This window comes from Miscanthus floridulus, chromosome 2, assembly GCF_019320115.1.
Source record: "Miscanthus floridulus cultivar M001 chromosome 2, ASM1932011v1, whole genome shotgun sequence".
NCBI classification, from domain to species: Eukaryota; Viridiplantae; Streptophyta; class Magnoliopsida; order Poales; family Poaceae; genus Miscanthus; species Miscanthus floridulus.
This window is the reverse complement of record NC_089581.1, coordinates 14222659-14237029: the sequence shown is the minus strand read 5'-3', so window position 1 is coordinate 14237029 and position 14371 is coordinate 14222659. Positions and strand designations below refer to the sequence as shown.

The 14371-nt window shown below is 44.3% G+C and overlaps 2 protein-coding genes across 13 annotated transcripts; one reads left to right on the top strand and one right to left on the bottom strand.

The window, feature by feature from the left end:
* Positions 1 to 5885: 5885 nt before the first annotated feature.
* On the bottom strand, positions 5886 to 9302 carry LOC136537991 (uncharacterized). 12 transcript variants are annotated; one of them, XR_010779182.1, is made up of 6 exons: positions 8878 to 9302; positions 8739 to 8781; positions 8241 to 8318; positions 8070 to 8131; positions 7264 to 7908; positions 5886 to 6091 (listed from the first exon to the last, which is right to left on the bottom strand). XR_010779182.1 is itself a non-coding variant. In XM_066529977.1 (6 exons), the coding sequence occupies exons 1-3, from the start codon at positions 9096 to 9098 to the stop codon at positions 8268 to 8270; spliced, it is 315 nt and encodes a 104-aa protein (XP_066386074.1). In that variant the 5' UTR covers positions 9099 to 9302; the 3' UTR covers positions 5886 to 7558; positions 7864 to 7908; positions 8070 to 8148; positions 8241 to 8267. The 12 variants fall into 12 exon arrangements, 10 of the variants coding, with proteins under 10 accessions (XP_066386074.1, XP_066386068.1, XP_066386070.1 ...); XR_010779183.1 differs by having other exon boundaries at positions 5886 to 7558; positions 7758 to 7908; XM_066529977.1 differs by having other exon boundaries at positions 5886 to 7558; positions 7864 to 7908; positions 8070 to 8148.
* A 2558-nt stretch (positions 9303 to 11860) lies between these two features.
* On the top strand, positions 11861 to 13937 carry LOC136537990 (senescence-specific cysteine protease SAG39-like). The gene is made up of 2 exons (XM_066529966.1): positions 11861 to 12467; positions 12872 to 13937. Exons 1-2 carry the CDS (start codon positions 11996 to 11998, stop codon positions 13456 to 13458), a joined length of 1059 nt encoding a protein of 352 aa, XP_066386063.1. The 5' UTR covers positions 11861 to 11995; the 3' UTR covers positions 13459 to 13937.
* The last annotated feature ends 434 nt before the right edge of the window (positions 13938 to 14371 follow it).

Here is a 14371-nt window from a genome sequence, read left to right as displayed (position 1 = left end):
GCTTATGTTTCAAGTGTTTTATAGGTATGTTGAAATATTTTCATATGGATGTTGTAAAAGTAGATCCGGATGTTGCATATGTTGCAATGGTTGTACATGTATGCTGTAAGCTTTTGTCCCCAATGTTTCATCTGTTTTTTTCAGACGTATGTTACAAGTGTGTTTATTTGGATGTTGCATATGTTTCACACATATGTTGTAATTATTTTATCTGGATGTTGCTTATGTTTTTACAATGATTTTCATGTGTTTTTGCAAGTGTTTCATATGCATGTTTCAAGTATTTCATGTGTCTTCATACGTATGTTGCAAGTGTTGAATCTAGATGTTTCAAAAGTAGATCGAAGTTGCATCACCCTCCTTGCCTTCTACTACCTTACCTCGGTGTCTCATTCTCCTCCCGGCACCGGCTAAGCATACGAACCAGAGGTGCAAGCGAGCGCCACCCTCTCCCCCTCTTCTCAATGCTTGCAACGTTCGGGGCAGCGTGGTCCCCCGCATGGGGCTCACAAAACAGAGTACAGTCGCAGGTGTTCGAACACGGGCATCCATACGAACGTCCGGGCGCTAGCACTTCCGTAATAACATGTTCAAATTGTGATGCGTTATGCGAACACATTTAAGTATGGCTCACGTGAGAAGGGAGAGGATCACACGTTAATGAATGACCGTCGCAGTGGCCAAAACCATGCATGGAAGGACATATATGCGAGATATCTTGGATTTTTTTTCTCTTATTTAAAAGTTAAAGGTTCTAATCTATTCGAGCGCTTACCTACTTGTAGATGATATATCAAACAGAAGAAGAAAACCTATCAGGTAGGATTTCTTATTTTATTTTAAACGGAAGCACATACGGGTGAGAGAGGGGCATCGCTTCTGAGTTGGGTCGGTATCGTGGGGACTGTTTGAAAGAGGGAACGAGTGGCACGCAGCAGCTAGCTAGGCAGTGACAGGAGCCCAAACGGAATCTCATATTGGAGTGTGGGTAATGGACACCGGGGAGGCCCCATATGTGTTGACGATTCTCGCCCGGATTCAGTTGTAAAATGCATTATTAGCTACTCCCGTCGAGCTGGTCATGCCTTGCATATACAAACGGAGATCCCGCGACACCGACGTGCGTGGATCCTATCAGCTGTAGAAAACTGAAATCCCATTGGGTGGAGTCATGCATGCATGGGAACCATTTGCTGAAGTCTGGTGACGTATATAGTCCCTGAGGCGTTGGATCTGTTAGCGATATATGTCAGCTGCTTCTGTGCTTGTCCATGTAGTCTCCTGACTTCTAGATAGGTTAGTTAGTTCTTTGATCGACCGAACACTCCGTGTACATGTATATTATCAACACCAATAATGCAAGGATCAATACAGCGACGGTTGCATCCATATCCAATTTCTCCAGCATACTTATGTTTTAATTAGCTACTACTATCAACTGCATAAAAGTAAACACTTTCCATCCAAAAGCAACTCCAAGAGACTCTATATATTCTTCCTAAATGCTAGGAATAGAGACTCGGATGAAAATTACTCTCCAACAGCTTTTCTAAATGCTATCAAAATATAGTCACATTCTATTCCGGATTTTTTGCTAGTAAAAAATAAAAGACGAGAATGGCTCTCTAGAGTGCGCATGAGATATAGAAAAACTGTTAAAGTGTCAAAAGATATAGAAAACGATTTTTATACAAATAACTCTCCAAATGATGATTTGGAGAGTGAGATTTAGAATGGCTCTTTTGGAGATGCTCTAAAGGAGGTTAACCGTGTATCGAGAAATTTAGGGTTTGTTTGTTTCAGCTACAGAAGTACTCGCTCCGTTCTAAATTATAAGACGTTTTCGTTATCTAGATATATAGATTTTTCTATACACTTAAATATGCACTATAAGCGCGTTTGGTTGCTTTCTCGGCAGAGGCTGGCTTTCTCTAGGCATGCAGGGCCATGGGAGCCATGCTAGAGATGTCCAACAGGCCATTGTATTGGATGGTTGTCTTGTCTTAGCCTGTCCTAGCAGATATGATGTTTGGTTGCCTGCTCCAGTAGGTGCCACTGCTCACGAGGAGGAAGAGAAGGAAGAGAATGGAGGCCTCCCGGGCCACAAATGGGATCGATGGCAGCCGGGATTGGAGAGGATTTCAGAGAGGGGAGAGCGAGAAGGGATCAGAACAACTGTGGATGGGGTCAAAACCCTAAGACGTTGCATATATAGGCCTAGTAGAGAGGAATGGGGCATGATTTTTAAGAGCCTAGCTAGGCCTCCACCATATTAATAGAAGCGGACCTCTTAAGAGGCGTGCCTCTAAAAATAGAGCCTATTTTCATAGAAGAATCTTTTAGGGGATTCAATTCGCCTATGTTAATATGATTTTTAGAGACATGGTGTCTTCAAAAATGGTATGACCATCTCTGCTAATCATGGGTTATTTTTGGGGGACCGTCTTACTTTTTTTCTGGCTCTGTTAATCGAGACACTGGTCTCTTAAAATCTTTTTGTGGTAGTGCTTGTTGCAATGCTAATTCACCTTCAGTATTTTCTAGTGGTTCCTACACAAAGCTGCAAGACACTATAAAAAAAGATTTTAGAAGACAATCTCTCTGATTAACAGAGATAGGCACGTCTAGTGACCGCCTCTGTAGGTGGTCTTGCAACTTCCAGCAAACACTCACCTTTGTTAATCACTTTTTAGAAGCGGGCCATCCTAAGGTGATCGGCTCTGTTAGTCAAACTATTTAATAGGCTGTAAATGACTATTAACAGAGATATAAACATTCTATAGCATCCGTCTCTAGAAATCAAAATAGAGACTATCATCATAAAAGGCACAACCTTTATAAATAGTTTCATAAAAAAAGTAATTCATAACTATTTCATATGAAATTGGATGAATATGAACTTTATATCAAAACTATAGATCTCGATGTGATCAAACTTTGTAGTCGAGAGGCTTTTATTTAAAATTATTTAGAGTCCCAAAATGTTTGTTTTTAAGTGATCGGGACATTGAAATTTAAATTCAAATTTTCAAACAACCGTAGATGTTGACATATATAACCTATAGTGAAAAGTTTTTCATTCCGGTAATCCTAGGCCCAGATGTCCGACACGCGAGACGCGTCCGAAGCGCGCGCACCCTTCCCAAAACCCGTCCCCCCCCCCCCCCCCCCCGCGCAGGAATAGAACGAACACCGCTCCCTTCCCAAACACCCCCCCCCCTGGCGGGAATAGAAGGATCCCGCCCGCCCCTGCATCACCCCGTTTCTCCACCGCGCCACCCCTGTCCCAAGAAGACGAAAACACTGAAGTTGCAACATTGCAAAATATATGGAAAAACTATAGTGTTGTAACATCAAGAATATGAATACTACAATGGAAAAAAAATATGTAGTGCAACATCGAAAACACATGTGTACTGCAACATCGAAAAATATGTACTAAAACATCGCAAAACATGTACTACAACATCGAAAAAAAACATGTACTGTAACATCAAAAAATATGTACCACAACATCAAAAAATATGTACCGCAACATTGAAAAATATGTGCTACAACATCAAAAATTATATACTGCAACATCAAAAATTATGTGCTGCAACATTGAAAAATATGTAATGTAACATCTCAAATAGTAGTACTGCAACATCACAAAAATCAAACCATGAAACATGGGAATGCAAACATTCAAAAATCATCTATTGCAACAACCCAAAAATCCTATAGCAACATTCGAAAATCATCTGTTGCAAGATAACAAAAAAAAACCTTTGCAACATGGAGAAACAGTAAAAAAAGGACGTACAAATAGCAAGGGGATGGGTTCGAGGTGTAGGCTACTCTAGCCCTGGCCCATCACCTTTGAGCTCGCCCGAAGGGAGGAGGGAATAGGACCCTAGAGCTCACCAGAACCCTAGCCATCACCGCATCCCTCAGATCCAGAGGAGGAGGAGGAGGAGGAGGAGGAGGAGGGCTCAGATCCAAAGGAGGAGGAAGAGGAGGGCTCAGATCAAGAGAAGGACCGGCCTACCTCGTCGAAGCCGCCGCTGTCGTCCTCGTCTCCGGTGGGGGGAGCGACGGTTGGGAGCACAGGGTCGCATGGAGGTTGAAGAGGGGGGAGGGAGTGCCGATGAGCTGGCAGGGCGACAGCGAGGTGGCGCGCGGCGTCCGTCCCGGCACGCGGGCGGGGCAGCAGTAGAACCGGAGGAGCGCGCGAGCATTGCGGGAGTGGGCGGTCGAGAGGATAAGGATGAGTGTGGGAGCCAGCGGTAGGAGCAGCGTGCGGCACGGGTGGGGTTAGTTGGGCGTTCCGTAGCCGTTCGTGTGTGGGTCCGTCCGGATGGGACAGATGCCCACCGTATATCATTATCGTTTTCATTTGAGTTGTAGTCCAAAATATGTGTTTTAAGTTTTTAGATTTGAAAATCAGATTTAGAATTTTCAAATGGTCTTGAATGTTCACATGGTTAATACCAAAGTTGTAATGACCGACCTAATCTACAAGTTTATTGTTGATAAATTTTTGATTTGACGTTGTTTGGAGTCGCAAACATTTTATTTTAAATTCACATATTTTGAGATTCATTTTTTGAAATTTTCTAACAATCTCAGATAGAGACACGCCATATACCAAAGTTGTAGTACTTGACAAGATTTAAAACTTTGTAGATGAAATTTTTTTCATTTGGATTCATTTAGCAGCTAAAATATTTAATATAACAATACTAAATGTTGATATAAAAAGATAGCATCATACATATACTCACAAAAGAGTATGTAGTGCAGTGGTAGAAAGATGTAATGTGAGCTGTAAGTTGTGAGTTTCTAGAGATGGACTTCATTCTTAAGGTATCTATCTATGTTAATTGATTTACAGAGACACACATGCTGACCACCTTTATATATAGTCATTAACAGAGACCACTCAATATAAGTGGTTAGAGTGTCTGTTTATTAATGGAAAATATCCTTCTCTAAAAGTGCTTCCTATAGGCCCCGTTCGGCTTACTTCATATTTGGTTTGTTCGGCTTCTTTTTTCAGCTGGAACAGTGTTTTTCTATCACAATAATTCAGTCAGAACAATGTTTTTTAGTTAATTTTAGCTAAAATTCTACCAGCCGAACGGAACAATAATAGTGAGTATACTCTTGCTACCTTTCAACGCTACCGCCGCCACTTCCACCACCCACACGGCCACAACATCCTCCTCTGTTCATGCAACTCCAGTGGCGCTACCACTACTCTTGGCCTAAATGGCAGCGATTGGGATCTTCAATGAATTCGATTGCTCGAATAGTACATGTTTATAGCTCAGTCCACTGTTTTAGTATTTCTCCCTCAAACCCGGCTTGATCCGCTTCTTTTTTCATCCGGAACAGTGTTTTCCTCTCATAAATTTCTCCAGATTCCTACAGAATTTCTCCGAGCAAACAGGGCCAAAGCTTCTAGTATGGACTGGAATGATTCTTCCATTAATAGTTAGTGTTTTTCTATAGTTGTATGTATAACTCAACCTGCTACTGCGGTCGATCTAAGTTGCGTGACTTTGAAATACTAAAACAGTGGACTGAGCTATAAACATGTACATAACTAGTCAGTCCCCCCGCGCATTGCGCGGGGCAAGAATACCATAGAAAATAGGAATAAATAGTGTTCCATTATTTTCAAAGTGATGTCTATGTGATCGCAGGTAGTAATTGAACATGAGAAATAATTGAGCATGCATAGTTGCTGCCTCATAAATCGACAAACTAAGGTCTTGCAGCTCCCATGCTCTTATATAAAAGAGTAGCAAAGAACAGAGACATGAGAGGTGTTGACCACCTGAATTGGAAAGAACAGTAAAACATAAGGAGACCGTTCGGTAGTTCTTACAGAGATTGGAAGCCCAAGCAAGGAACAACATGTACCATTTCAAATATATATTCAACTACAACAACCAAAACTGAATTCATAGTAATATTTGGCTGGCAGCGTCATGGTCAAAACTATGAAGCCAATATGCCTTAATTGGAGCTAATGAATATTACTGTCTTCTCGGTATTCTGGTCATCGCAGATTCCCTAAGTAGAAAGTTGTCTGCGTCCATAGCTGAACATGTCAATGAATGAACGAGATTAGCATGTAGAGTCAGAAAATCTGTAGCTGGCTATGTACATCAGAAATAGTGTAACTCTAAGTAAGCAGGAATGGATGGATATTTTGAAGCAGCATCTTAGGAAGAGAACATAATGAGCAATTGGCACATGGTGCATTAGATCTATTAAGTTTTGTTGCAACCAGTAAGAAATTAGTGTAAACGAATCAGTAATTCCTAGTAGGCCTTATAGAAGAGCTGTACACATATATGTTGCAAGCATGAAGCATCAGATGAGGAATAAAAAAAATACCAAGAATAGCATATGGAGAAAGCATGCATGGGTCAATGTTAGGGAATAAGGACCAATTTGTGCATTGACGGTCAAAGAATGAACACATATACAGCTATACCTATATTGGTCGTGGACCTACTGTGCTGAACACTTCATGTAGACCAATGAAAAAAATGCATAGATTATTAGAGAGCATACATATTTTGTTCGTGGGAAAAAAGAATCATGGCCTGCATCTAACATTAGTGTGACACCAAATCTAGCTCTTCGTTACAGAGTCTTTCGTGGGGGTGGGGGTGGGGTCTACGAACCCATATGGAATGCATGCACGAATCAGAGGCGGAAAATTATAGCGAAGAAGCATAGAGGAGAGGAAGTCACAAAAAAGCAGATAAAACTAAGGTAATGTGTGGAAAACATGTCAAATATCATGGGAGTACCATGGTGCAGGCCTTCTCGGCACCATGGGCAAGATCATAAGGGCATAAGGCTCTCGAGTTTGGAGTAAGGCAATAAAGGTACAGTCTAATTCATATGTTCATATAAGCAGGAAACTCCTAACAATATTCATAGGATGTAGACCAGATGTGTCCAGCTACTTTCTTAAGGAAACTCTGAACACAACTGAAAGTAAACATATACCTTGCCTTTTGGAATTTAGAATGTTGTAATTCAAAATTGTGTCATGAGCGATGCATGTCCATGAATGTAAAAATAAAGTGTATAAAGTGGAAGGAGGGGAAAAGAGGAAATGAAAGGCTGCATCTTGTTCTGAAAGGGGTAACAACTCCTTCACAATGTAACTTTGTACTATGCAAATGTTAGTCATCAAGTGGTCCATCATGCCAAAAAGAGGTAAATGAAACTGTAGGAATGGAATCAAGGGCGTACCCAGTGCAGAGAGCTCCCGCTCTGTGCGGGGTCTAGGGAAGGGTGTCAGTGGCAAGCCTTACCCTCGCCTGTGCAATGCGAGGAGACCACGACTCGAACCCGGGACCTTCCGGTCACAGGCGGTAAGACTCTACCGCTTGCACCAAGCCCGTCCTTCAGGAATGGAATCAAACAAAACTAAATAGGTTCCGGTTTGAATAGATTCAACATGACCAACAACTCTTGTCTGAACAAACAGAGCCATTTAGAGGATCCTTGCGTATATTTTGCACTGGTTACATAAAACTTTGAAGGCCTGGGCAAAAGAAAGACATGACATTGATTGGGAAAGGATCTGGTAAAGGTTATTAGAACATTTATTTGACCAACATGTAGCCATTCTTTTTATTTAACATAACAAAGGCATGCCAAAATGGCAGTATAAGATAAGGAAGCAAAATATACCACAGAAGTAATTTGTACTGATTGAATATCAAAGAACTCTAGATACATACAGATGTCCAGTCGGAGCTGTGAAACATTGACACATGGAAGGGTATCCTCTTAATCTTAAAACCTCATAAGAGCACAAAAGAACAGAGAAGTCAAAAGAATGCGTACATTGAACCCCCAGCAGGCACACTGCAGGCTGCAACTGGACCACACCTGTTCGATGAATTTGTAGAAATCATTATTAGCTCACAAATGTGCAGGGCAAAGATTTGCAGTTCAATTTGGGAAAGCGGAGGGCAATAGAAGAAAAGAAAAAACATGCGTACACTGACCCCAACAACCTGGGCAAAGGAAGCAGGTTTCGGAGCTATTACCTAGAGCAGAAAGGAAGGAGAGGACCGTGAAGCATCCACACATGGAAGGGTGTCCTCTTAATCTGAAAATGCACATTAACTATTGCCGGAATAGACGTATATTACATATGGAACCGCTTAGTGACTCAAGTAGCTTGCAATCCATAGGTCAGGGAGCACTAAATAACTTACTCTGAACCGTTGGAAGTATTCATTTTTTCATTTGGTGGAGCTGTTGTACGTTTGATTTACAGCCCGGACAGAAATAATCTGCATTTTCCAAATCATAGTACACAATGGCAAGTTAACAAAATGTGCTCATAGAATAATTGCATATAGATGTCGAGCAATAAGGACATCAAAATGTCATCATATAAAGGTAAGGAAATAGCTTCCATGTTGTTGCATGTCAGGTCACATTGGACGTGGACCGAAATCTGGCACTCATTTAAAATATTTCCATGACCACTGTCCCAGTAAATAATGCTTGAAGGTGAGTACTACAGTAAGAAAATCACATAGCACAGAATGTGAGCCTACTTTAGCCTGTTTTGACGAACACATTGGATAATGTTATGCAATTTGTGTAAATAGAATTGACCCGAAATAAGGCACAGTAAAATAATATCGAGTCATGCCAATTAAGCAGATCTAAATTGAAATGCTATGTTAACATTCACAGTGAGGTACCGGGGTGGCTGTGGCGGCCGCTCTTTCCGGCACCGCCCTTCTTCTGCAGCAGCGAGAGGAACGGATCACGAAGATTCATCCGCAGGAGATATGTACACGAGCAGGGGCAGGCGAGGCCAAAAACGAAGGGCGTCCTTACCTGCCGCGTCCGGTGCGGGAGTCCGCCGTGAAGCCAACAATGGCGCGGTGGCCCGCCGAGGCGACAGGGAAGCCGGCGCGGGCGTGATGGTGCCGGGCTGCGCCGCTAGGGTTTGGCCACGTCGGAGTCCCGTGGTGGCATGGAATGACCTCGTGCCGCCAAAGCCGGAAAGAGGGAGGGGTGGAGCGCAAGCCGAGCCGGAGAGGGCGGAGCTGCGGCATCGCGGCTTCGACGGCATCGTGGCGTCGGGGAGGGGTGAGGGGGCACGGTGGCCGCTCGGCAGTGCGGCCTCGCGAGGGCCGGCACCTAGGACAGGTGGGGCAGCGGAGAGGGCCGGCGCGGGCGGAGCCTTTTCTTCGTGGGGAAGAAGGGAGGGGGAAAAGCCAAAAGGAAAACCGATCGCTACAGTATCATAGAACAGTAACGGGCGGCGTGGCCGCTGAGCAGTTTTGGTATACGGGAATAAAGGTTAATGGTAGATAAATAAAAAAAAATAGGGAGGATGGATTTCAGTAGTCTGTTTTTTCTCAGCTCTGTGTTGCTTTTCTGTGTGGCTTGTTCGGGTTGGTCTGGAAGGTACTCCCTCCCTTCAAAACAAAATAATGTTTTAGAAAATTTCGGACAGATTAAGTGTGGATGAAAAAGACGCATGTACCTTTAATTAGTTGAGTTGCATGTACAAGATAAAGAAAATATATTTTCATTTAATCATGCATGCACGGGATTAACGCGCTAGATTATGCATACATGAGGTTTGAATCCTAGAACATCGGGATAAATTTTGAATTCTAGAACATTATTTTTTTGGGACGGAAATAGCAGGCATGTAGTACTCTTTCTGTTATCCTCAATAGGCATGGGTTCTAAACTTTTTAGTTCTATATCTAACTCTAAGACAGAGTGCAGATATGGTGGAGGTGGTATCTATTTTCTGTCTGCACTTCTGTTACATCATACGCTTGTATTTCTGTTTATCGGAACGTAAATGAGGGTATCCTCAGCGTGGAAAAATATATACATAAAAAATAGTGAGAGAATGCAAAATCCAAATAGAACAGGAAATATTGAAAACTTTAAAAGTATAACTATGGAGGGTTCATTAAACAAGTCGTCCCTAGGAGTTTATTTGTAGGAGTTTCTATAAATTATATCCGTAAATTGATTGTTGTTGGCTTAACACAATTGTCCTTGGAAACCGATTTTCGATCCAATGACGGTTGGGAGCATGACATAAAAAAGACTAGATTTTTTTACATGGCACGATAGAGATTTCTAAAACCACCCAAGTTAACTGTTTTAACCGTCGCCTCTCAAAATCTTTTGCACAGTACAGTGCAATTATTTTTTGTAAACACATTGTAAGCTAAAGAAATAGAATAAATAAATTCAAAGAAAGAGATATCTATACCTATACCAATACCTAATAATAAAGAGGCAAAATGTTTCTTTCAACTTGGCCTTTTATTTTTCCATAACATAATACGTCCACAATCTGAAGTTCGTGCCTGGCAAAGAGACCAGCCCTACCACGATGCTTTGGCGTTGGTGCCCGGCAAGAGACCGAGGGGTCCTCCTCCAGGTGCATTTTAGCTTAGAATCAATCCATAATAAGCAAAACAATCCAAATCACATATGCTCTTTTTTTTGCGCGTCTCTGTTCGAACTGGTTTCGTCCGTTCTTTTTTCAAGCTTTATAAGCATCCACTTGAATCGTAAGTTTTCAACTTCCGGTTCTAATTTAGTCGGTCCCCATAAATATCAATAATAATATAATAATAAATATAATAATACTATACACCTTTAAGCCCTTGACCTCTTCTTTAGTAAATATATTTCTTCATCACCAAACTATTGGTACAATTCTAATTAGAAATAAAACGTATCTTATTGTTACAATATTGCCCAGTCGATATGGTTCAATCAATCAAACTGTGGACTGAAATCTGAAGTTAGTTGTTCAGTTTAATTACAAATATCTTTTCAAGCACAATTCTATACGAAATTTTATACAAAGAGTAAAATATAAAGAGATATGTATTATTTCGGTCCTTGGTTCTTAAATGTTTGGTACTTTTTTCTCACATTACAACGTATGGGCATATTTGCCAATAAATTACTAAATCCCAAACGACACCTAGGCACTTTAATTTGTATCCACGAAATGGCCGATGCCAATCTCTCCAAGGATAAGAGAGACCCAATGATCTCTCTACGTACTGCAAGCCAAGAGATTCCGTGGCTACCGTAGGAATCCACATCGATCACTTCAAATTTCTTGACGTCTTGACCCACAAATCACTCACGGCTGGATCAAGGAGAGCCGCTGGCTCACGTCACCAGTCCAATTCCAAGTTCCCACCAGCAGAGGCAGCCCTGGCCAGCAGGAACCCAACGAACCAACGACCGGTAGCGCAAGCCGCAAGTGCGCGACGCATATTTGTAAACTCGTGTGGACTCCCTGTTGTTGCCCGTCTCACTCTCGTCGAAAATAAAACGGCCGGTAACACCATGTTCGTTATTCTAATTAATGCACTGATGTCCACTAGCTGCATCAAGATTGATGCACTGATGCCATGTTCGCTTGGCTGATAAGCCATGACTGAAAGTATTGTTGGCTGATTTGTTGTGAGAGAAAAATAATATTCGTTGGATGAAAAAGTACGATTTATAAGCCAAACGAACAGAGTGATATGTCCTTGCATGCTCATGAATTTTGGACCCTTTCAAGAGAACGAGTGAAAGAGAATACGAGTGATTGACAACGGCCGTCCATGTAGGAGCTTACTCCACGCCTCTTTTCTTCGCGTCAGTCGTCATGATTCCTCCATGGATATGATTTGTTAGGCTATATCGCCTGCTAGCACTAATGATAGAGTAACAGTTAACCATGCCTAACTATATATACTTTTTGCACTGGTCCTTTCCGGCTCCCTGAACTGCTATATAAACCCTGCCTGCATTGCAGGATTTGGCCAAGCATCAGCAGCTAGCTAGGTCACATGAGCTAAAGAAACTAGCATTGCACATTTGCACAGTGCCAAGTACACACCAAGCTGCTGGGTGCATAGCAGCCGCACTTGCTTTGACCATTCACTTGGGGAAAAAAATTGCTGCAAACATGTCGGCGTCACGTTTCCTCCTCACCGTTCTCGTCGTGGGCAGCGTGTGCACCGCCGCCGCTCCTCGTGCGCTCGCGGCTCGCGAGCTGGCCGGAGGGGAGGAGGCCGCCGCCACCGTGATGGCGTCGCGGCACGAGAAGTGGATGGCGGATCACGGGCGCACGTACAAGGACGAGGCGGAGAAGGCGCGGCGGCTGGAGATATTCCGGGCCAACGCGGAGTTCATTGACTCGTTTAACGCTGCAGGGAAGCACAGCCACCGGCTGGCCACCAACAGGTTCGCCGACCTCACCGACGAGGAGTTCCGGGCAGCCAGGACCGGGTTCCGGCCGCGCCCGTCGCCGGCGGCTGCGGGGAGCGGCGGCGGCGGCCGGTTCAAGTACGAGAACTTCAGCCTGGCGGACGCGGCGCAGAGCGTGGACTGGCGGGCGATGGGCGCCGTCACCGGCGTCAAGGACCAGGGAAAGTGTGGTACGAACCAAACACCTTTCTGTCAAAAAAAAAACGAACGAAACACCTGCACACATGCATGATGCATGCATACTGAATACTAGTGACTGATTCTCAAGTATTTAATTTGAAACGAAAAAACAAATGAACGTTATTAGGTTAAAAATAGCTGATGAAAATATACTGACAAGTACGTAGTTGGTAAAAGATACTAGTGGAGTGCAGATTTTGCAGTCGTGCCGTGCATGCGTGGATACGTCTCCATCTAGCTAGCCTTTTCAATTCATAGCGCGCGCACGCGTGCGGTCAAAACTCGAAACGGAAAGGTAAATAGCAGAACGGACACTGGACTAGTGGAGCTTATACTAGAAGAAGACTAGAGTCTACTACATGCATGCACTAACATAGGCTGCATGTGCACGCAGGTTGCTGCTGGGCGTTCTCGGCGGTGGCGGCGGTGGAAGGGCTGAACAAGATCCGGACGGGGCGGCTGGTGTCGCTGTCGGAGCAGGAGCTGGTGGACTGCGACGTCAACGGCGAGGACCAGGGCTGCGAGGGCGGCTTCATGGACGACGCCTTCCAGTTCATCCAGCGCCGCGGCGGGCTGGCCTCGGAGTCCGGGTACCCGTACCAGGGCGAGGACGGGTCGTGCCGCTCGTCCGCCGCATCCGCGCGGGCGGCCTCCATCCGGGGCCACGAGGACGTGCCGCGCAACAACGAGGCCGCGCTGGCGGCGGCTGTGGCGAACCAGCCCGTGTCCGTGGCCATCAACGGCGAGGACCACGCGTTCCGGTTCTACGACAGCGGCGTGCTGGGCGGGGAGTGCGGCACGGACCTCAACCACGCCATCACCGCCGTCGGGTACGGCACGGCGGCCGACGGCAGCAGGTACTGGCTGATGAAGAACTCGTGGGGCGCGTCGTGGGGCGAGGGCGGCTACGTCCGCATCCGCCGCGGCGTCCGCGGGGAGGGCGTCTGCGGCCTCGCCAAGCTGCCGTCCTACCCCATCTAATTAAGCCAGGCCCAGCATCGTGCCGGCGTGCGTGCGGGCCGATCGCGTCCACCAACGTAACCATCGCAGCACACAGTACGCATGATCATGATACTGTTTCATCTATATCTATCGAAGACAAGCGATAAACGCACGGCTGCTCTTGCTGGTGGGTTCGTGGTGCTATAGCTAGCAGCAGTGTACCGCGCGCGCACGACATGTCACACACGTGCATGGCATATTTGACTAGCTACGAATTTACTACTTATATTAGATTACATATCCTATATATATGACTATGATGTGTGTAGATGATTATATAGTTATAGTGATGGTCGAAATCACGACCCAAGCATCATATATTGTACGTACTCTCAGCCAAAAGAACGTCGCTGAGGTATTAGTTGGACCTTACATGTGAAGTGAAGGCCACGCGTATTGTAATGTACAGATTGGCTTGAATGAAACTAGTTAAGTGTGAACAAAAACATGTACTGCTATATCTGACAGTGTGAATTTCTCAAAAAAAAAATGAAACCGTGATGAATGTACACTGCAATATGATCGTGTGTGCATCGGGCAAAATTGACACTGCACTCAATGAGAGCCCATCATTTTTTTTCTTGGAATGACTACTTCGTTCTATAAAAAAACAAGAATTTAGGTTGGTAAAAGTTCATTTTTGTTTTAAAAAAGCATCGCAAGCACCCGGATAGATTCAATGGCTATCCCACGCCATGACGCCCCTAGCTAGGCGCCATCTTAGGCTCCGAGAAGGAGCGTCGAAATATGATACAATGCAAAAACTTAAATGCGGGGCGGTAAAGAGACACTAATACAGATAGGCTTTGTAGGGGCGGCTCATGGACATTTGTAGGGGCGGTTTGGTCAGCCGTCCCTACCAAAGCGTGGCTATAAATCGCTGATTTATAGG

What these genes read in the sequence shown, in the direction of transcription:
- LOC136537990 (XM_066529966.1), top strand. Translation starts at nt 11,996, where the DNA reads ATGTCGGCGTCACGTTTCCTCCTCACCGTTCTCGTCGTGGGCAGCGTG. An exon ending in CAAGGACCAGGGAAAGTGTG is followed by an intron (nt 12,468 to 12,871) that starts GTACGAACCAAA and finishes ATGTGCACGCAG; the next exon opens with GTTGCTGCTGGGCGTTCTCG.
- LOC136537991 (XM_066529972.1), bottom strand. Translation starts at nt 9,098, where the DNA reads ATGCCGCAGCTCCGCCCTCTCCGGCTCGGCTTGCGCTCCACCCCTCCC. An exon ending in TCCCGCACCGGACGCGGCAG is followed by an intron (nt 8,782 to 8,877) that starts GTAAGGACGCCC and finishes TCGCTGCTGCAG; the next exon opens with AAGAAGGGCGGTGCCGGAAA. An exon ending in CGGCCGCCACAGCCACCCCG is followed by an intron (nt 8,319 to 8,738) that starts GTACCTCACTGT and finishes TGGAAAATGCAG; the next exon opens with ATTATTTCTGTCCGGGCTGT.